Below are 23,118 nucleotides of genomic sequence, written 5' to 3'. Positions count from 1 at the left end.
TTCCTATTACTACAACACAGTTCTTTGGAATTTTGTACAGTCCTGGCAAATTATTTAAAACATTTTCTGTGTTCTATAACTTTCCACTTGTTTTAATCTGGTTCCCTGGATACAGAGAATAAGCTGGTTTGGAACATTAAAATTAAGCTCCCAGGAGCCCATACTTTCTCCAAGAAATAACCTTTTTCTACGATTGCTCCCTTGGAGTTAGGTTTTATATCCTAGATTATTCTGTTTCTTTCTTCTTTCCAGAGACTGGCTTGTCTCTCTAGCCTTCTTAAAATATGCTGCCAGGCAATGCTCCTGCGGTATTTGTGGAGGCATCACCAGCATTGTAACGTCCATCATTCTCAACACTTATTCATCTTCTTATACAAGTAAGCTGGCACAAGAATTTTTGACATATCACTTCTTTCCTTTTATTAATTGTTATGGTACCAGGGAGCACACTTTCACTTTGCCAGAGTTAGAACAAAGGTGTAAAAGAATCTCACAGGACCTGGTTTACAGAGGATAAACTGGGAGCCCAGATAGGGAGAGGACAAAGACCAAGATATGGAACTTTAAGGGCTTTTTAAGTAAAAGGATGATTGCGAAGGGGAGGTTTAGAATAGATAATATTCTGACATCTCAATAGAAGAGTTCAGAGTCTGAGCTTTTTCTGCAGTCCTCTGACTCGTAAGCTATTAAAGCTATTTGAAAGTAAAATTAACTTGGGCCTCAATACTCTACATAATACATATATAGAATTTTTTTTAAAGGAGGAAGTTGGAAAAGTAAACAAGTCTTACATTGAATAATATTCAATGGCAGCTGTTTGCTGTTTTAAAGTGAAGAAGGTTTAGAGAAAAGGTTTAGTTGTTTGGAAAACCTAAATATCATTGTGCTTTATGTGTTTTGATATTGTGGTAACCAGCCTCTAAGATGAATTCAGTATTACTTGGTATTCATGCCCCTTTGGGTTGACCTAAGTAATCAAAAACTATGGTGAAAAGAAAAAATTAAAAAAAGCTACTTCTGAGATTAGGTTGTGAAAAATGCTTGCTTTCTTGAATCATTTGCTCTAGAAGTCAGTCACCATGGCATTAAAAATCCTTGAGCAGACCCATGCAAAAATCTTCTTGATGACACAAAGAATAACTCATAACTGAGAGGGTCATGTTGGAAGAGCCTCCTTAATCCCAGTTAAACCATAGAGATGGTTCCAGCACAAGTAGACATATTTTACTTTTTGTTTTTAATTTTAATTACTTTATTGAATAAGTTTAGCATGTAATAGTTTAAGGTGTACAATGTGTTACTTTGATGCATTTAGGTATCATAATCTGATTAGAAAAGTAACACTATTGGTCATACCACAAAATTGTTTTATAAAATATCACTGTAGTTATTATACTGTGTTTCAATGCTATTTGGACTTATTTTCTACTTGCTACAACGTTTTACCTTTAGATACTTTCATTCTGTTATTTTGGTCCACAGCCAGAGGTGCTCATGGCTTATTCCTGGCTCCTATGCAAAACAAACGTCTTTACCCCTGTAGTATCTTCCAGTCTTCAAATACCTTCACTTTCGGTGCTTTCCTCAGCTTAACTATAAAATCTCTACATCCCAAACCAGACCCATTCTGTTAATTCCTAACCCACACTAACTGCATGATAATCTTTATTGCTGTTTAAATTACTAAGCTCCTAAATGTTAAGGTATTTCACCACAAAGTGCTCAGGAATTTGCTATGCAGCTCTAGATAATTAATACAAAAGGATGGAATGAAAGGATGACTACTGAAAATAACACAGACCCAATTGGCTTCTATAGCTGAAAAAAAAAATACTAGTTCACATCTACTTTTGGATTTTTCAGGCTACAACAAACCACTCGAGGATGACAGTCCTCCTTCCCATCCTCAGAAGGACAAGGATGACACCAAGATTCTCAAACATTTTTGGTTTTTGAGTCCTTGGTGGGCCCTGGAAAAGTCCCATTAGTTTTTATCCATTTTTTTTTATTATAATAGTATAGGTCCTTGAGAAAAAGGGTTTGGACTTTATTTCTAGCCCCTTATTTGTCAAGTGAACAATTAATGATAGCAAGGGGGAAGGCCAAACTTCCTTTCTTCCCAGAACTTTGTTTCTTTTAGGGCCACAGCTAGAGGAGCTCAGGGCTCTAGTTCATTCATGGCGGGCCTCGGGGGACCACATGGGTTGCTAAACCAAGGTCAGCAGGCAGAGTGTAGAATAAGCACCCTGCACTATCTTTACAATAGCCAGTATCTGGAAACAACCCAGGTGCCTGACAACAGATGAGTGGCTAAAGAAGCTGTGGTACATTTACACAATGGAATACTATGCAGCTATTGGGAAAAATAAAGTCATAAAATTTGCCTATACTTGGATGGACATGGAGACTATTATGCTGAGTGAAATGAGCTAGAGGGCGAGGGATAGACATAGAAAAAGTCTGACTCATCTGAGAGCTATAAGAAAAGTAAAAGACAGTATGGCAATAATATCTAGAGACAATAGAGCTGAATGCCAGGAGGACCAGCTCGTGACATGAAGCTTGCCACAAAGAGCGGTGAGTACAGCTAGAGTTCTAACCATAATGAAAACTACCGTGACAATCATAGTGAAGGAGAGGCAGAATGTCTGTCTGAGAGATAGGCAGGGGGAAGGAAATCGGGGGACATTGGTGGTGGGAAGATCACACTGGTGAAGGGTAGTGTGCATTCTACTACTGTAACCCCAGTATAAAAATTTTTGTAAACACGGTGATTAAATTTAAAAATATCTAAGGATATTCCATTCTTCGAATGGAATTAAGTAGAATCATTCCATTCATAGTTCTTTAAGGAAGTCTTAAAGGCATGAATGCCAATGCTCTCTCTCTTCCCCCAAAGCTACTTTACTTTTTTTGAAAAAAAAAAATTCTAAATTTTAAAATTAATTTAAACTTCTTGCTTTTGAGGACTTGCTATCACTTTTCCACCCCACCTCCTTTTCTGTGTGGGAAACTGTTGCTCAAGTCCCCAAGAGGACTGGTCCAGGCAAGCTCAGAGATGTATGGATCAATATGCCACGGTCATGCTTTCCCAGTTCACTGGCGCTAGATCTAATTCTGAGGTGCGTTCTCTGAGTAGCCTCCAAGTCCTTGAACAAGTTGCTAATCTCTGGATCGCAGTTTCTTTCTTCGCAACAGAGAGTGAAGCGAAAGCGAAGTTCGCTCTCAAGACACCAGATTCCAGGGTGCACTCCAAAGTGAAACGCGGTGGCCGGCATACTCGCATTCTTGTGATTACATAGTACAAGGTTCCCGGACTTCTCTTTTATTGGCCCTGGGATACCGCCTGGGCTGTCAGGTTTACGGGGAAGAACCTTCCGGGCTGCAAGGAGACGGTCTCAGCATTTCCAGTTTGGTCGCTCGCTCTGCATGACCTTGGTTGGGCAAATTGCTCCCAGCACCTAGGAGCGGAGCAGGGAGATCCCGGTTACTCAGATTCTCTTTGTGCGATTCTCTGGCGGGACCCAGAGGCTCAGCGACCCACAGAGGAGAAACGCCCAGGCTCCCCTTCCAGTAGCGTCCGGAGGTGCAGCCGAAACTTGGACTGGGGTGACAAGCAGTGGGCGGGCCCTCGCTCGGGGTGGCTACAGGTGAGTTCTTAAAGGAGCCGGCAGCGCTGGGATGTCACCTGCGAGCAGTGATTGTCTTGAAGGGGGGGGGGAATCCTGTCAGGCAAAAGGTGTGGGTGGGAATGGACTGAGGGGGCCGAGGAAGGAAGGGAGGAAGGAGGGAAGGAAGGAAGGAAGGAAGGAAGGGATGGAAAGGAGAGAAGAAAGGGAGGAAGGAAAGAGAAGGAAGGAAAGAAGGAAGGAAAAGGAGGGAAAGAAAGAAAGAAAGAAGAAAAGAAGGAAGGAAGGGAGGAAGGAAGGGAAGGAAGGAAAGAAGGAAAGAAAGAAAGGAGAAAAGAAGGAACGAAGGAAGGAAAGAAGGAAGGAGTGAAAGAAGAAAGGAGAGAAAAGGAAGAAGGGAAGGAAGGAGGGAAAGAGGGAGAAAGGAAGAAGGGAAGGAAGGAGGGAAAGGGGGAAAGAAAGAAGAAAAGAAGGAAGGAAGGAAGAAGGGAGGAAGGGAAGGAAGATGGGAGGAAGGAAAAGGAAGGAAGAAAAGAAGGAAAGAAAGAAAGAAAGAAGAAAAGAAGGAACGAAGGAAGGAAAAGGAAGGAAAGAAGGAAGGAGTGAAAGAAGAAAGGAGAGAAGGAAGAAGGGAAGGAAGGAGGGAAAGAGGGAGAAAGGAAAGAAGGAAGGAAGGAAAAGGAAGAGAAGGAAGAAGGGAGGGAAGGAGAAAGGGATGAAGGAAAGGAGAAAGGAAGGAAGGAAAAAAGAAGGAAGGAAAGGGGAAAGGGAGGAAGGCATCGTCCTTCCCACCTGCAACAGATTTCGGTGAACTTCATCCCTCAGAAGCCAGAAACTCTCTCCTAGAACCCGCCCGCCCTCCGACCTCAGCCCGTCTCCCTCCTCCCCGAGGCCGGCCCCCGCGCCAACTTCCACGGAGGGGCGGCGCCGAGCAACTTGAAGGGGTGCGCGTGGAACCCACCCACCCACCCACCGCACCCCGCCCCACCCCACCCCACCCGCGCCCCGAGCCGAGGCCCCGCCCCCGACGGTGGGAGGCGCCGCCGGCTCCTCCCCGAGCCCGCTCGTCCCGGGTGGGGGAGCCGCCCCGGGGGCGCCGGGGAGCGTGCAGCAGGCGCGCGCGTGGAGTAAGTGCGCGGGCGGGCGCGCGGGCCCGGGGCCGGTGGGCCGGGGCGGGCGAGGTGTGCCGGGGCCGGGCCACCTGTGGAGCCTGTCAACTCCTTTGTCCGCGCCGCCCCGCGAGGGGGGACCCCGCGGAGCAGAGGGGGCCCCCTTCGGGCGGGCAACGCGCCCCTTTCGCGGACGGAGCCCGGCCCCGGAGGCGCGGGTCGCAGCCCGGCTGGCCGGCCGGCGCGCAGCGGGAGGGAGCGGCGGGCGCGCCGAGCCGAGCCGGGCCGGGGCCGGGGCCGGGGCCGGGCCGGGGCCGGGCCGCCTCGAGCCGCCTCCTCACTTGCGATTGGCCGCGGCGCCGGGAGGCCGTCACGTGGGGGCGCGGCCGCCAGCTCGGGGGCCGCCATCTTGGCGAAAGTTTGGGGGGCGCGCGGCCGGGGGCGCCGCGGGGTGGGGCGGGCGGGCGAGCGGGCTGGCTCGGGGCGGCGGCGGCTGCGGAGCGAGGCGCGGGGGGTGCTGCGCGGCCGCGCCGGGGGCGCCGCTCTCGCCCTCCTCGCGGCCCGACGTGGGTTTCGGGGTTCGGCCCCCGGGTCCCCCGAGGCGAGGCGAGGCGCGGCGAGGCGAGTCGGGCTGCGGCCACCCCCCGCCCCGAGCGCCCGCGGCTCGCCGCAACTTGGTGGCGCGGCGCCGCAGGTGTGTGCGTGTGCGTGCGGGGCGCGAGGGCGGCCGCTGGCTCCCCGTCGTCCGGCTGCAGCCCGAGTAGCGCGGAGGAGGAGGCGGGCGGGCGGGCGAGCGAGCCGAGGGGACCCCCCGGCCGGCGGGTCCTCTCCGGGCGTGCCGCCGCCGCCGCCGCCGGCCCAGGGGCCAAGGGTCGGAGCGACAGGTGAGCAGCCCCGTGCCCGGCCACTCGGTGCCTTGGAGAAGGGGACACCCTGGGGGGCAGGCGCAATCGGCAGAGACCTGGCTCTCCCCGCGCTCTCACCCACCTCCGAGGTGGACGGGGCTCGGTGGACTCTGGCTGGCTCCTCTCGGACTTGGGAGAAACTTTGCTGGGGAGTTCTTTCCCGTTGGCCTGGGAGTTTGTTCCAGTGGAAAGTGCTAGATTGTGTGTGCGTGTGTGTGTGTGTGTGTGTGTGTGTGTGATTTTGTTCCAGTGAAAAGTGCTAGATATTGTGTGTGTGTGTAAAAGTGCTAGATATTTTGTGTGTGTGTGTGTGTGTAAAAGTGCTAGATAGTGTGTATGTGGAAAAGTGCTAGATATTTTGTGTGTGTGTGGAAAAGTGCTAGATTGTGTGTGTAAAAAAGTGCTAGATTGTGTGTGGAAAAGTGCTAGATTGTGTGTGTGTGTGTGTGTGTGTGTGTGTGTGTGTGTGTAAAAGTCTTAGATGTAGTAGGGGATGCCGGTGGGATGCAGCTGCTTTTACTGTTCCCGTTTGTTTAGTTCTTTTGTTTATTTTTTTTTAAAGGTGTATGCCCTCTTCCCCTTCCTGGAGAAACATGCCCGTCCGGAAGCAAGGTGAGGATTTTTTGCAAGTGTGAAAGACAGAGTGAGTGGAGTGAGTGAGTGAGTGAGTGAGTGAGTGACTGAGTGAGTGAGTGAGTGAGTGAGTGAGTGAGTGAGTGAGTGAGTGAATCCGTCCGTCCATGGGTTTTCGGTGCCTGCCTTTTGTCATCTCCTAGTTTTGCTTGATTTTGCAAATGTTCCTCTAAAAACTTTGAGTTTGAGGAGACTTACTCGGCCCCAGCCTGATCACGTAGGGAATCCTAAGCCTCCTGTCTTTGAGAGTTGGAAACACCTTAAATGTTAAATTTTATTCTCTTACCTCTCTTTAGTAACTTAGAGGCCACCAGCCCTCCCTCGCTTCTGAAATGTCTTCTTAAAGAAAACAAACTCTGGTGTTTCACTTTATCATTTTTTTCTATACACTATTTTTTGTGAACAAATGTGGGATACTGTTTAAGAGCAAGTACTTTGAAACGTAAGGTTAGGATTACAGGGACCAAGTTAAGTTTTGGATTGTAATAACGGCTTGTAGGTAATTTGGTTTTTTGTGTCAGATCAGCTGAATAAAATTGTGTAACTAAAACAGCTGAAACTGAATCAAATGGCATTTCATTGTACACTGTCAAGTACACATTATTACAAGTTACCCAGATTCCTCCTTTTCTGTCTGCAACTTTGGGGTATTAATATAGAGAACATAAGTAAAAAATGTAGGAGTATGTGTTAATCTAGACATTTTGGAGAACTGTCAGATGTCTTGTTGAAGTCATTCGCTGTATAGTATGTAATACTTTCTAGTAAGTTTTTAATTGTAATCAGATGATTTTTCTTCTTAGATACTCAGAGAGCATTGCTCCTCTTGGAGGAATATCGTTCGAAGCTAAGCCAAACTGAAGACAGACAACTCAGAAGTTCCATAGAACGGGTTATTAACATATTTCAGAGCAACCTTTTTCAGGCTTTAATAGGTAGGAATTTAAACTTTACTTATGAACATGGTTATTGTCTTGATGCACCTCTGAACTTAAGAGTAATGTACTTAAACTTAAGAGTAATTTACATGGTCTTTATGAGGAATTCAGTGATTTGAACATCCAGTGAGTTGTGTTTCTTGGTATTTTTAGTCCAGTTCCCTTGCCCAAGTTAGGCACAGGAGAACTTAATGATTATTTCTGTGACATTTGTTAACAGTGTTTAATTTTATAACAAACTGTTAGAAATAGATAAGTTGCAAGAATGTTTCAGAACACAAAGGTAGTAATAACAGGCTTATTAGCTTGTAATTGATTACTAGTTCTCTGGAGTTCCTGAAAGAAATTGGAAGAGCTCTTTTGCTGTTTAAGATTATACATTTATTCCCTTAATATAATCTTTGTCTAACTTGATATTATTGGAGTCAGACTTTTTGACCTGGGAAATAATCTTGACCTTTCTTACTTCTTTTTTTTTTTTTTTTTTTTTGGTTTTTTGGGCCACACTTGTTTGACACTCAGGGGTTACTCCTGGGTAAGCGCTGAGAAATTGCCTCTGGCTTGGGGGGATCGAACCGTGGTCCTTCCTTGACTAGCGCTTGCAAGGCAGACACCTTACCTCTAGCACCACCTCGCTGGCCCCAGACCTTTCCTACTTCTAAGATAAAATTAAAACAATTTTATTTTCAGCTTAACTTAAATTTGAGGTGGTGCATTATTTGAAGAGCACTAGACAGATGGTTAAGTCACTTGGGTGCTGGAATGATAGCACAGCAGCAGGGCGTTTGCCTTGCATGCAGCCAACCTTGAGGGACCTCAGTTTGATTCCTGGCAACCCATATGGTTTCCCCCCCCCCCCCCAAGCCTGCAGTGGGCGATTTCTGATTGCAGAGCCAGGAGTAACCCTGAGTGCCACTGAGTGTGACCCAAACAAAAAGTTAAGTCACTTGAATTCTATACCTGACATTGCCATCAATGGGATATTATGGAATTATTTTACCTTTTCTAGATTATTGTAACCACAGAATGTGAATGTAGTATAACAGTGGTTTTAAAGCTTTTCGTTTGGGGGCCCAAACCAAAAACAAGCAGTAGAATTTAAAAAAGGTGAGCTGTCTGACACTCTTCCATGTGCTTTGAAAATTGTCCATACTACTAAACAGAAAAAATATCCCTATCAATTCTAATTTTTATTAGTTAAAATAAAGCCTTCATGGGCTGGAGTGATAGAACATGTGGTGTTTGTCTTGCATGTGGTGACCTGGGTTCGATCTCCTGTATCCCATATGACTCCATAGCCTGCCAAGAGTCATTTATGAGTGCAGAACCAGGAGTAACCCCTGAGGACTACCAGATATAGACACATATAGACACATACTCATTGTATTACATTTTTCCCTTCAAGCAGATAAGAACATAGATCTATTGATGGAATAATTATTTTTATTTGTTTATATTTTTATTTTTTGTTTTTTTGGCCACACCCAGTGATGCTCAGAAATTGCTATGCACTCAGAAATTGCTTCTGGCTTGGGGAACCTTGATCTGTCCTAGGCTAGCTTGTGCAAGGCAGATGCCCTACCACTTGTGCCACCGCTCCGGCCCCTAGAGTAATATATTTTTAAATATCTTTATTTAAACATCTTGATTATGCATATTATTATAGTTGGGTTTCAGTCATATAAAGAACACCCACATTCACCAGTGCAATATTCCCATCACCAATGTCCCCTATCTCCCTCCTCCCCCCCCCACCTGTATTTGAGACAGGCTTTTTACTTCCCTCATTCATTCACATTCATTCGGCCCCTAAAGTAATTTTTAAATGTTACTTGTGGGTTTATCTTTAAGTGATTTTACCTTTTTAAGAAACTGATGAATTGGGGCTAGAGAAATAGTTTAGTGTGTAGGGCATTTGCCTTGCACATAAGCGACCAGGGTTCTATCCCTGGCATCCTATATGGCTTTCTGAGTGATTCCTGAGCACAGAGGTAGGAGTAATCCCTGAGCATCTTCAGGTGTGACTCAAAAAACAAGAAAAGAAGGGCTGGAGAGATAGCACAGAAGTAGGGCTTTTGCCTAGCGTGCAGCTGCTCCAGGATAGACGGTGGTTCCAATCCTGGCATCCCATATGGTCCCCTGTGCCTGCCAGCAGTGACTTCTGAGCAAAGAGCCAGGAGTAACCCATGAGCGCTGTCAGGTGTGACCCAAAAAAACAAAAACCAAACCAAACAAAACAAAACAAAACCACCCCCAAAAAAGAAAAACTGATAAATTGAAACTATCCAGATTTGTTTTAGAATTGAAGGTGATTTTAAGTATACATCTATATAACTTAAAATTAACATTATTGACTTTAAAAATAGTAGGACAAGTTAAAATATAAGAACCTGCTAAATGCCTATCACCATCTTAAAAAAATCACTGACATTTGCTTTTTGGGCAAGTTGATGGGCATTTTATGTTTGAATATCTTAAATCTGTTTGAATATCTTAAGTCTGATATTTAAGGTCCAAATGGATGGACTATATTGGAGACCTGGGAGAAGCAGCAGCAAAAATGGAAGGACATTTTTTCTATTATTTTATTTTCTAAGTCAATAACAAATTTGGAATGCTTTAATTAGTGGAGCCACTTTGGAAAAAATTGTATGTCTGGTATCTTCTCATTAACATATAGAGATAGGTTTACTTATTCTTTTTGTGGGTATGTGATTTAAGCTTAAGTGATTATTAAGTAGGTAACAAAGAAAATCTACACTTAAGATTTCTTTACAGATGTGGGGTAGATTTATTTGCTTGTTTTGTTCATTTCTGTTTTATTGACTCACATCTGGAGATACTCAGGGATCACTCCTGGCACAGCAAAGGGGACCAACCACAAAGGGTGAAGGGAAGTGAACCAGAGTCAGACATTTGCAAGACAAATGCTTTACCTACTATTCAGTTGCTCTGGTTCAGTAGGTTGTTTTTGTTTTTGTTTTTTTAAATATACTGCCTTGACTATTTTGAATGTATTCTTTTTTTGTTTGTTTTTGTTTTTGGGTCACACAACAGCGCTCAGGGGTTACTGCTGGCTGGACACTCAGAAATCGATCCTGACAGGCTCGGGGGACCATATGGGGTGCTGGAATTTGAACCACTGACCTTCTGCATGCAAGGCAAAACCTTACCTTCATGCTATCTCTCCGGCCCCATATTTTGAATGTATTCTTATACACGATTGAATTCTGATGGTTTGCAAATTAACTTTATAGTTGTGCATATTTTTTGTAATGTAAAATTTCATTGATTGTGAATTTGCTTTGGTGTTTAGATTTACTTAATGTTTTACAGGATGCTGTATCAGATTTTGTTATAAAAAGTAAAAAAAATGTTTAACATTTTTAAATGGGTAAATTTATGAGGTTTTTGTTTTTTGTTTTTGGGACACACCCGGCAGTGCTCAGTTATTCCTGGCTCTTTGCTTAGAAATCACCACTGGCAGGCTCTGGGGACCATATGGGATGCCAGGATTCGAACCACCGATCTTCTGCATGGAAGGCAAACGCCTTACCTCCATGCTCTCTCTCTGACCCCTATGAGAGGCTTTTCTGTATTTTTGTACCATGATTGAACAAATTGTTGTCTCTGCTAATAATGAATATGTTCTTGTGCTTGCTGAAAATGGATTTATTTGAAAATCTTTAGTACTTTTCTCAGTCTTTGAAAAGTCTTTAGGTTAATAAGACTTTGTTTTTGCTTAGCATCTGTACCTGTTTTTGAAACAGTGTAGTATTGTAGTTTGTTAATAACCTCAAGCTAAATTACAGTCCATTGAGTTAATAATAGTATAAACCAAAAACTCAAGGATTAACCTTAAGTAGGAGGCACTCTGTCCTCAAAACAAGTACCTATGGACCATTGGTCTTGACTGGATGCGTTGTTTGAAAAACATTTGGTGCATAGATTCCAGTCTCTGCGTTTAGAAATAAATCATTTCCTTAGACTTTAAAGAATTACCTCACTACTACTTTGGACTTAACAGTTGACATTGATTCTTTATTGATTTGTGTGTGCCTGCAAGTATGTGTAGAACTAGTAGAAAATGAACTTTTTATGCATATAAAGAATAGTTTGTGAGGATCTACCACCTCCTTATACCCCCTCCCACCCGCCTTTGCTCTATACTTGATTAAAGTTTCTGTTACCTTGGAGCTTTTCAGAGGAACAGTATTGTACTTAAACATTGTTACATCTGTTCTAAGGACCAGTTTAAAACATTTTACTATCTTGGAATTTGGGATGCATTTTATGATTGACGTTTATTGTTTGATTGGCAGTGTGGCACATGAGGCAATTAATGGTAACTCTTCTTGATAGAAATGTAAAAATTATTCGAATAGATCTGGTACTTGATGGTTTCCTTGAAGGATAGTTTGAAGATGTAAAAAATTTCTGAAAACCAGAAGGTATTTTTTATTAGCTCTTAAGTTTTATTGAATAACTTGTTTCCTTTGAGCTGAATATTTAAAGTTATTTATAGAGTGAAAAATCCATAAGCTATATAGATGTGTTTTAGATTTATTCTCTAAATATCTGGTGATTTATTCATATACATGGAAGATAAAGTCTGCCTAATTTTAACTGATTAGGTGGGAGCAACTTGAAAACAGTGTCTTTGATTATGTTTTCTTACTTTCTGTACTCAAATTTGAAAATTCTGTGGGTGAAGTAAAATGGATGTTGGATGTAGTTTGATTGAACTTAGAGCCCAGGTGTTTAGGCCCTTCATATTTTTATTAGATTCTTAGATTTGTCTGGGATTAAGCTGACCATTGGTATAGTCCTCAGAGATTTTATATTGGTCCAAACCGCTGGGGTTCCATGGGATCAATTGTCTTTTCTTGTGTAGTGTATAAATGGGAATTTAAGATCAGATTTGTTTGAGACTAGAGTAAGTTGATTCATATGGTTTGTATTTTTTGTTTGTTTTTTGGGCCACACTCAATGTACTTAGGGGTTACTCCTGGCTGTACGCATAGGGGTCATACCTGCCAGTGCTCTGGGGACCATATGGGATGCCAGAGATTGAACCTAGGTCAACTGCATGCAAGACAGACTCCCTACCTGCTATCATTCTGGCCCCTGATTCGTATATTTTATCCGTGGTAAATGAGAAGCTTATTTGAAAGCACTTTTTGATCTATAGGTCTGTATTTCAAAGTGAAGGCGTATTTTGTAATAACATTGTTTATTCATTTCTGAGAATTTTTTTAGTTAGTTAATTTTTTAGCTTTAGTTAATTTGTTGGTCCCCTCCCCCCCCCTTTTGGGATCATACCAGGCAGCACTCAGGGGTTCCTCCTGGCTCTACTCTCAGAAAACACTCCTGGCAGGCTCGGGGGACCATATGGGATGCTGGGATTTGAACCATCCTCCTGCATGCAAGGCAAACACCTTACCTCCATGCTATCTCTCCGGTCCCAATGTTTATCTTCTTAACTTACTGAATATACTAGTATACTGTATATATTAAATTATAAATCCATATTTTCTCTTCCTCCAGCTTCTGATAACTGTCTCTTTGTTATGGATGGAGTACCTACATAAATGAAATTTGTTAGTCACTTTTGGGACTGGATTATTTTGCTTAGCATGATAGCCTCAAAGTTTATCCATCTTCTAGAAAGTTAGGATTTCCTTCTTTAATGAAGGTGAATGATACTCTATTATGGCTTTTACAATATTTTTATTTATTTATTTATTTATTTATTTATTTATTTTTTTTTGTTTTTTGGGCCACACCCGTTTGATGCTCAGGGGTTACTCCTGGCTATGTGCTCAGAAATCGCCCCTGGCTTGGGGGGACCATATGGGACGCCGGGGGATCGAACCGCGGTCCTTCCTTGGCTAGCGCTTGCAAGGCAGACACCTTACCTCCAGCGCCACCTACCCGGCCCCAATATTTTTATTTATTATTCAAACATTGATGAGCATTTGTTTCTACTTCCTGATTATTGTAAATATATAGTTCTATGAATAAATAGTTCTGTGAATAGAATAAATGAATAGTTCTATGAATGTAAGTGTGCAAATATCTCAAAAGTCAGCTTTCATTTTCTTTGGATATATATCTAGATGTGGAGTTGTGGGATCATTTGACAATTATTTTTGAGAAATGACCATACTCATTTCTAAAGTGGATTATGCCATTTTATAATTCTATTAACAGTGCACAATGATTTTAACTTCTCTACATCTTTTTTTTAAAGAAATCTTATGAAGATTTCTTTTGTTTGTTTTTTTGTTTTTGGCCACACCCGCTGACACGGGTTATTCCTGGCTATGCGCTTAGAAATCGCTCCTGGCTTGGGGGACCATAGGATGCCAGGGGATTGAACCTTGGTCCGTCCTAGGTCAGTAACATGCAAGGCGAATGCTCTACTGCTGTGCCACTGCTCCGATCCCTAACTTCTCTACATCTTAATCAACCATTTTTTTCCTGTGTCTCTCTTCCTCCTTCTCTTTCTTCTCTATATCTCTCCCTCCCTCTCCTTTCCCCCTCTACCCACCCAGTTGTGCTCAAAACTTACTCCTGGATCTGCTCAGGGATCTCTTCTTGTGGTAGTAGTGGGGACTGAACTGGGTTTCTGGGGGGAGGTCAACCGAGTGCAAGGCAAGTAACTGTCTTACCTGCTGTACTATCTTTCTGGCCCCAACATTTTCTTTTGAAAGTGCCCTCCTAATGGACATGAAAGTATAATCATTTTAAGTGAATAAAAAGTAATAAGGATTTATTGAGCACTTTTAGTGTATAAGTAAAAGCACCTATATATAACCCATTATGTTATTTTATAGGTTAGAAACAGCCACAAAAATATTATCAAGGACCTTCTATTTAAAGCCAGGGGCCAGAGCGATAGTGCAGCAGTAGGGCATTTGCCTTGTACACAGCCAACCCACTGACGGTTGGTGATTCAATTCCTGGCATCCCACATAGTCCCCCAAGCCAGCCAGGAGCCATTTCTGAGTGCAGAGCCAGGAGTAACCCCTGAGTGCCACCGGATTGGCCCCAAAACAAACAAAAAACCCACCACCAACAAAAAAGTTTAAAGCCAGAAATTGAAGTAATTAATCTGAATTCCAAGCCCTTACCCTCTCACTTTCAACCATTTGTTTGCTTTTTGTCATAAATTTAATATTTAATGTGATTAAGAATAGAAATAAAGGCATGCTAAATGTTGGTGCTAATATCTTGGGTTATAAATAATGGAATCTCCATATGTAGAAGAGGAATCTTTTTGTAATGTCTGGTTATAATGGTGGAATGTCAGAATGTGTTGTTTTGATTTTAGGCCATATCTGGCAGTGCCCAGGGGTTACTCCTGGCTCAGAAATCACTCCTGGCAGGCTTGGGGGATGATGTGGGATGCTGGGGATTGAACCTGGTTCGTCCACATGCAAGGAAAACACCCTACTCGCTGTGCTATCACTCCAAAATGTCAAAATTTCTTAGAATTTTTATTATTATTCTCAGTGATGTAATATTTTAGAATGTTGCTAACCCAACTTTGTGTGTACAGTTCACTCTAGTGTACGTTTGTAAGCTTTCTGAGAGACAAAACATTTTCCACAGAATAATAGTTTAACAGTTATAGAATTGGAGGAAAAAATTTTTCATTTGGTAGTTTGGGTTGAATTAAATTTTATTTTTTTATTACTGCTTTTATTTTTACTGTGACTACAAAGCTGTGCTTTGATTATACTTACTTCATTAAATTGTCATCAGAACCCTGTAATCAAGGAGCTGTTGACATATTTAAAATATTCCTCATAATTTAAGTGATTTAATCAGTATAGTATAAGAGTTTCCTTCAGTCCACTTTCTAGTCTTGGACTAGGGATTGCATTGAGTTGCCATATCTCTGTAACCTTGGCTTTTTTTTTTCCATAGCCTTTCTTTTTTTTCTTTTCTTTTTGGGCCACACCCAGTGACACTAGGGCCATTCCTAACTCTGCGCCCAGAAATTGATCCTAGCCCGGGGGACCATATGGGACACCAGGGGAATCAAACCTAGGTCTGTCCTAGGCTAGCGCAGGCTAGGCAGACACCTTACCACTTGAGCCACTGCTCTGGCCCCGTTTCTTTCTTTTTCTTCTTATGACTGGTATTTTGAGAAATCTCTGCTTTTACTTTTTTTTCAGATAGAATATTTATCATTTGGGATTTGTCAGATGTTTGCTTATGGTGAGATTAGGTAGATAATTTATAAGGATCTCTATATATACAGTCTTATGTTCTTTTTAGGTAATAGTTAATTTGACTACACAAGTGAGATGTCTGATGATCATATATAGTTTTTTGTTTGTTTGTTTCTGGACCACACCAGGTAATGCTCAGAAGTTACTCCTGGCTATGGCTTGGAAATCACCCCTGGACTGCGGGACCATATGGGGATCGAACCCAGGTCTTTCCTGGGTCAACAGCATGTAAGGCAAGTGCCCTACTGCTGCACTACTGCTCCGGCCCCGACTATATATAGTTTTTTGTTGTTTTTTTCCTTCTATCTTAAAAATCACTATGAGGGCCAGAGCGATAGCTCAGCACTAGGGTGTTTGCCTTGCACGGTGCTGACCCAGGATGGACCTGGGTCCTATCCCTGGTGTCCTATATGGTCCCCTAAGCCAGCAGTGATTTCTTAGTGAAGAGCCAGGAGAGACGCTTGACCGTCACTAGATGTGGCCCAACAACAAAAACAAAAAATCTGTATGTTGATGGGAGGATTATCGGTGACTTTAACATCATGCAAATCTTCTGCCCTTTAGCAAAACTATCTAGATTTCTTTTTTCTTTCTTTCTTTCTTTTTTTTCTTTTTGCTTTTTGGGCCACACCTTGTGACACTCAGGGGTTACTCCTGGCTCTGAACTCAAAAATTGCTCCAGGGTTGGGGGAACATATTGGACGCTGGGGAAACTGTGGTCCGTCCTAGGTCAGCCATATGCAAGGCAAACACCCTACCACTGTGCCACCGCTCCAGCCCTAGATCTTTTTTTTAATTTATTTAGCTTTTGTTTTTTTGGCCACACCCAGTGACGCTCAGGGGTTACTCCTGACTTTGTGCTCAGAAATCGCTCCTGGCTTGGGGGACCATATGGGATGCTGAGGGATTGAACCTAGGTTTGTCCTAGGCTGGTTCGCGCAAGGCAGACACCCCCATTTTTTTTTAAAATTATTTTTATTTAAACTGTGATTACAAATATGATTGTAGTTGTATGATAAGTCATGTAAAGAACACCCCCTTCATGAGTGCAAGATTCCCACCACCAATTTCCCCACCCCACCCACACGTTTACTCAAGACAGGCTTTCTATTTCCCTCATTCATTCACATTGTTATGATAGTTTTCAGTGTAGTTATTTCTCTAACTGCACTCATCACTCTGTGGTGAGCTTCATGTCATGAACTGCACCTACATGGGAAGATGGGGGGAAATAAGGGTTGGGACTGAGGCAGTAAAAGATTAGAAATGAGCTTTGTAGGGCAGTATCAAGGTCACAATACAAGATGGATATTGTGCATATATAAACTATATGCATACAATATTATCAATAGGACACCAAGGAGAAAAAATTTCCAGTGACTGTCCCAACATAAACCAGTGCTAGAGCGACCCGCCCTCTTCTAAAAACGCATTCCCATTACTGTAGGGAGGTAGGGGGAAAGCCTGATGACCCCTATAGTGTCCACCTGGACCAGCGCCCAGGGAAGGCCTGGAGTCCAGGGGAGAAAGAGGGGGATGGTTGGGGGCCTGCCAAGCCTCCCAGTACTCCCCAGGCTAGGGAGAGGGCCTCTGGCATGGGGCCTCCCCAAACCCCATACCTGGCAAGAGCTGGCCTCCAGAATCAAAGAGGAAACCAGAAGCCAGATATCTGCCCAACCTCCTCCCCATGCACCTCCCCCCTGGAGTACAAAGGGAGGGGGGAAGCCTGAGGACCCCTAAGAATCAACCTGAACCCACTTCTGGCCATCTGAGCTGGCACCCAGGGAGGGCCTGGAGTCCAGGGGAAAAAGAGGGGGATGGCTGGGGGCCTAGGCCCCTATTTTTTATTTTTTAAATAAATATCATTATTCAAGCACCTTGATTGCAAACATGATTGTAGTTCGCTTTCAATCATTAAAAAAAACACTCTCCCACCCACTTGGGGGCCGGAGCAGTAGTGCAGCAGTAAGGCATTTGCCTTGCACTCTTCGGACCTAGGACGGACTGCTGTTTGATTCCCCAGCATCTCATACGGTTCCCCAAGCCAGGAGCAATTTCTGAGCGCATAGCCAGGAGCGTCACAAAAACAAAAAACAAAACCAAAAAAAAGCACCCCCCCATCACCAGTGCAATATTCCCATTACTAATGCCCCTACCACACCTTTATTGGAGACAGGCATTCTACGTCTCTCACTTACTAACATTGTAACATTGTCAGTGTAAGTTATTTCTCTAACTGCACTCACCACTCTTTGTGGTGAGCGTCATATTGTGAGCTGGTCCTTCCAGCCCTTATCTCTATTGTCTCTGGGCATTATTACAATAATGTATTTTATTTTTCTTAAAACCCATAGATGAGTTAGAATATTCTGTGTCTGTCTCCCTCCCTCCCTCTGAATTATTTCACTCAACATAATAGATTCTGTGTCCATCCATGTATAGGAAATTTCATGACTTCATCTCTCCTGACAGCTGCAGAATATTCCATTGTGTACATGTATCATAGTTTCTTTAGCCATTCATCTGTTGAAGTCCATCTTGGTTGTTTCCAGAGTCCGGCTATTGTAAATAGCGCTGCAGTGAATATAGGTGTGAGGAAGGGATTTTTGAATTGTATTTTTGTGTTCTTAGGGTATATCCCTAGGATGGTATAGCAGGATCATGTGGGAGCTCATTTTCTAGTTTTTTGAGGAATCTCCATATTGTTTTCCAGAGAGGCTGGACTAGAGGGCATTCCCACAATCACTGAATGAGAGTTCCTTTCTCTCCACATCCCAGCCAGTACTGACTGTTCTTGTTCTTTGTGATGTGTGCCAATCTCTGTGGTGTGAGATGGTACCTCATTGTTGTTTGATTTGCATCTCCCTGGTGATTAGTAATGTGAAGCATTTTTTCATGTGCCTTTTGGCCATTTGTATTTCTTCTTTGAGGAAGTGTCTTCTCTCCATTTTTTGATAGGGTTAGATTTTTTTTCTTGTTAAGCTCTATCAGTATATTGTATATTTTCTGTCAGTATATTGTATATTTTCAATATTAGCCCCTTATCTGATGGGTATTGGATGAATAGTTTCTCCCACCTGGCTGGATTTTGTATCCTAGGCACTATTTTGAAGTTCAGAAGCTTCTCAGTTTAATATAGTCCCATCTGTTTATTGCTGCTTCCTCTTGTTTGGAGAATGCTGTTTCCTCCTTAAAAATGTCCAAAAAGCAAAAACAAAACAAAACAATGCCTTTAGTCTTAATGATGTGGAATGTTTTTACCTACGTGTTGTTCTATATCTTATGGTTTTGGGTCTAATATCCAGGTCTTTAACCCATTTGGATTTGATCTTTGTACATGGTGTTAGATGGAGGTCTGAGTTTGCTTTCTTATAAGTGGCTGACCAGTTGTGCAAACACCACTTGCTGAAGAGGCTTTCCTTGCTTCATTTTGCATTTATTGTCCCTTTATTAAAATTAATTGTATATCTGGGGCACATTTTCTGAATACTCAAGTCTATTTCACTGATCTATCTATCTTTATTCCAGTATCATGACGTTTTAATGGTTATAGCTTTGTAATACAATTTATAGTTGGGGAAAGTGATGCCTCCCATATTCCTTTTCCCAAGGGTTGCTCTAGCTATTCGCAAGTGTTTATGGTTCCAAATGAAATTTAGGAGTGTTTGATCCACTTCTTTGAAGAATGTCATGGCTATCTTTAGAGGGATTACATTAAATCTGTACAATGTTTTGGGGAGTATTGCCATTTTAATGATATTAATCCTAATAATCTATAAGCAGGGTATGTGTCTCTATTTTTGTTTGTCCTCTTATTTCTCTCTCTCTTTTTTTTTTTTTGGTTTGGGCCACACCCGGTGACACTCAGGGGTTACTCCTGGCTATGAGCTCAGATATCGTGCCTGGCTTGGGGGACCATATGGGATGCCGGGGGATCGAACCTAGGTCCGTCCTAGGCTAGCACAGGCAAGGCAGGCACCTTACCTCTAGCGCTACCACTCCGGCCCCCTCTTTTATTTTTTGAAGCAGTGTTTTGTAGTTCTCTTTAGTTAACTTGACTCCAAAGTTTGTGTGACACTAATATGAATGGAATTGTTTTTATTTGTTTGATTTTTTGGGGTTGGTCATACCCCGAGGTGCTCAGCAGTTACTCCTGGCTCTGTGCTCAGTTTCAGGGGTGGGAGGGGTCCATATGCGATGCGGGGAATCCAACCAGCGTCTGTCCTGTGTTCTCTGTGCACAAGGCTAATGCTCTACCACTGTGCTATTGCTCGGCCCAGGGATTGTTTTTTTTTTTAATGTCCATTTCTTCTCTATCATTATTAGTGCATATGAAGGCCATTAATTCTTGCATGTTAATTTTGTAGCCTTCCAGGTTACTATATGAATCTATTGTTTCTAGAGCTTTTTGGTAGTCTGTAGGGTTCTCTAAATATATTATCATGTCATCTGCAAACAGTGAGAACTTTTGATTTCTTCCTTTCCTATTTGGATGCCCTTGGTATCTTTTTTTTTACCTAATCGCTATGGCAAGAACTTCTAGTGCTATGTTAAATAGGAGTGGTGAGAGAGGGCAGCCTTGTCTTGTACCAGATTTTAGAGGAAAGGCTTTTAATTTATCTTCATTGAGAATAATATTTGGCATTGGATTGTGGTAGGTATCCTTGACTATAGTTATATTGAGATAAGTTTCTTCCATTCCCATCTTGATGAGAAGTTTCTTCTTTATCAAGAAAGGATTTTGGGGGGGCGGAGAGATAGCATGGAGGTAAGGCATTTGACTTGCATGCAGAAGGATGGTGGTTCGAATCCTGGCATCCATATGGTCCCCTGAATCTGCCAGGAGAGATTTCTGAGCATAGAGCCAGGAGTAACCCCTGAGCGCAGTCAGGTGTGACCCCCCCCCCAAAAAAGAAAGGGTTTTTGGACCTTATCGAATGCTTTCTCTGCATCTATTGATATGATTATATGGTTTTTATTTTTCCTTTTGTTGATATGCTGTCTTATGTTGATTCATTTACATATGTTAAACCATCCTTACATTCCTGGAATGAAACCTACTTGGAATGAAACCTACTGGAATGATCTTGAGATGTTGAATCCTATTTGCTAGAATTTTGTGAGGATCTTTACATCTGTGTTTATCAGGGATATTGGTCTGTCGTTTTCTTTTTTTAGCAGTATCTCCGTCTGGTTTTGGTATCAAGATGATATTAGCTTCATAAAAACTATTTGGGAGTGTTCCTCATTCTTCAATTTCATGAAAGAGCCTGAAATGGATCAATAGTAGTTTCTCTTGAATGGTTTGAAAAAAATTCGTTAGTGAATCCAATTGGGCCTGGGCTTTTGTTTTTGGGAAGATTTTTGATGACCATTTTAATGATGAGTCTGTTTAGATATGCTAGATCATCCTGGTTTAACCGTGGAAGATGCTAAGAGTCCAAGAACTTCTCCATTTCTTCCAGATTCTCATGTTTTGTGGCATAGAGTTTCTCAAAGTAATCTCTGTTTACCCTTTGAACGACTGCAGTATCTATAGTCATCTCCCCCTTTTCGTTTCTAATCCATTTTATTAAGTTTCTTTCTCTCCTTTTCTTGGTGAGTTTTGCTATGGTTTAGCAAGATGCCTTACTGCTTGCTCCTTGCTTTGGCCCCTTCAATTTTTCTTTTAAGACTGTTTTTGAGTCTGTAAAGTTTCTGAGCTTTTTTTTATCTGTGAAGCTATCTATACTTCTTTCAAACCTGAAAGTGAATCTGGTTGGGTGCAGTATTCTAGGCGAAGTATTCATTTGGTTAAGCTTTGTCACTATATCTCACCACTGCCTTCTGGCCTTGGGGTTTCTTGTGAGAGGTCTGCTGTACATCTTAAGGATGCTCCTTTGAATGTAATTTCCCTTTTTGATCTTGCTGCTTTCAGTATTCTGTCCCTATCTGTGGGGTTCATCATTGTGACTAGGATGTGTATTGGGTTGGGTGCGATCTTTTTTTGGCTGGTACTCTTCAGGCATGCAGGATTTGGTTGCATGCAGTCTTTAGCTCTGGGAGTTTCTCTGCAATGATGTCCTTGACTGTTGATCCTTCCTGGTGATTATCTTCTTGGGTCTCTGGGACTCCAATGATTTATATGTTGTTTCTGTTGAGTTTATTAAGACCTCTTATGTTCATCTGTTCACATTCTTTGAGTAATTTTTCCATTATCCGATCATTTGCTTTGAGGTTCTTTTTCAGTCTCTTCTGCTGTATGGAGTTTTTTTGCATCTCACTTCTAGCTCGCTGATTCTGTCCTCATCTGCTAGTACTCTGTTAGAGAGACTTTCTCTTGAGGTTTTTATTTCATGTACCAAGTTTTTCAGTCCTGTTATTTCAGTTTAGAGTCTTTTGATTTCTATCTTTGTGGTCTGTTCAACTCAATCTGTGCTCTCTCTGAGTTCTATGAACATCCTTCATATTTCTACTCTAAACTCCTTATCTGAGAGGCTAACTAACTAGGTGGTTGGTACTTTTGAGGTCATCAGAGCTGTCATCTTCTTTCTCTATACATAATATTTCCATGCATTGTTTCCTCTTTGACATGCTCGTAGTGTGGATTTTACTATGTGTTGTGGTTGAGTTCATGGGTTAGAGAATGTGCATGGCTGTGAAGCGATGCTGGGCCCTGAAGAGATTATGTCTGCTCTGGGGCCTTTCTGGTTGCCTCACACAGGAAAGCAGGAAACCAGGCTGGGAGCAAAGCAGCAGCCTTGTATGTTTAGATTTCTATTCATTGGTGAAACCTGGGTTTTAGTGGGTCACTGAAAAGTTTTATAAAAACAGCACTGATCTATATCATTCTGCCTTGTTGTTGTTGTTGTTGTTGTTGTTTTGGCCTCACCCAGTGACACTCAAGAGATTACTCCTGGCTATGTGCTCAGAAATCACTCATGGCTTGGGGGGCCATATGGGGTGCCGGGGGATCGAATCATGGTCGGTCCTAGGTCATTGTGTGCAAGACAAATGCCCTAACAGCTTGAGTCACCACTCTGGCACCATGCTGTACATTTTTCAAGTTACTTTTAATATCTTATTTTTGTAATTAAGACGTCTTCCTTCCTTTATTCCTTTTTGTAGTAATTCATTACCATTTATAATGATATTGGTACTCAGATTATCTCAGTTATCTATTGCGAGCCTTCTCAAACTTGTAAGTACTTAAGGCTTTTTGAGAAAATTCTCCAGGCATTTTTAAAACACTTTTGTTTTTGACATAACAAAGTGTCTCAATCATTCTTGTATATAGCTTGCATGGATTTAGCCTAGTCTATGAGTAGCTCCAGTTCCATTAGCTGAATATCATCTTTCAAAGACTGTGTTTTAGCGACTATTCCTACTAAAAAGACAAAATTTTATTTTTTGTTTTTGATTTTCGGGCCACACTCAGTGATGCTCAAGGGTTACTTTGGCTCTGCACTCAGTGATAGAAGGACCATATGGGATTCTGGGGATCAAACCTGGGTCATTGTATGCTAGGCAAGCACCTTACTCACTGTACTATCCTTCTAGTCCCTTTATATTTAACTTTTTATCCTTTATTGGATACTATTGGGTGTTTAATTCATATGAATAGATTTGTATCATTTTAAGTGATTATATAGTATAGGTTCAGTTTATTAATGATTTCCTGG

General features: G+C 42.3%; 1 protein-coding gene across 8 annotated transcripts in view; it reads left to right on the top strand.

Moving 5' to 3' along the window:
• The window catches only part of DLG1 (discs large MAGUK scaffold protein 1), a 653,463-nt gene that overhangs the window by 436,376 nt on the left and 193,969 nt on the right, over positions 1 to 23,118 (top strand). For 6 of the 8 annotated variants that reach the window (XM_049775934.1, XM_049775933.1, XM_049775932.1 and 3 more), the window contains exons 1-3: positions 5,530 to 5,622; positions 6,206 to 6,255; positions 7,080 to 7,211. The exons of 1 other annotated variant lie outside the window; for it this stretch is intronic. In XM_049775934.1, coding sequence (XP_049631891.1) covers positions 6,210 to 6,255; positions 7,080 to 7,211 — 178 coding nt within the window. In that variant the 5' untranslated portion in view covers positions 5,530 to 5,622; positions 6,206 to 6,209. Of the gene's footprint in view, positions 1 to 4,704; positions 4,757 to 5,529; positions 5,623 to 6,205; positions 6,256 to 7,079; positions 7,212 to 23,118 lie in introns of those variants that run through there. One more of the 8 variants, XM_049775930.1, reaches the window with a different exon arrangement.

Source organism: Suncus etruscus, chromosome 6 (assembly GCF_024139225.1).
Source record: "Suncus etruscus isolate mSunEtr1 chromosome 6, mSunEtr1.pri.cur, whole genome shotgun sequence".
Lineage (NCBI taxonomy): Eukaryota > Metazoa > Chordata > Mammalia > Eulipotyphla > Soricidae > Suncus > Suncus etruscus.
Note: the sequence above shows the minus strand (reverse complement) of the source record. Positions and strands in the feature narration are given on the sequence as shown.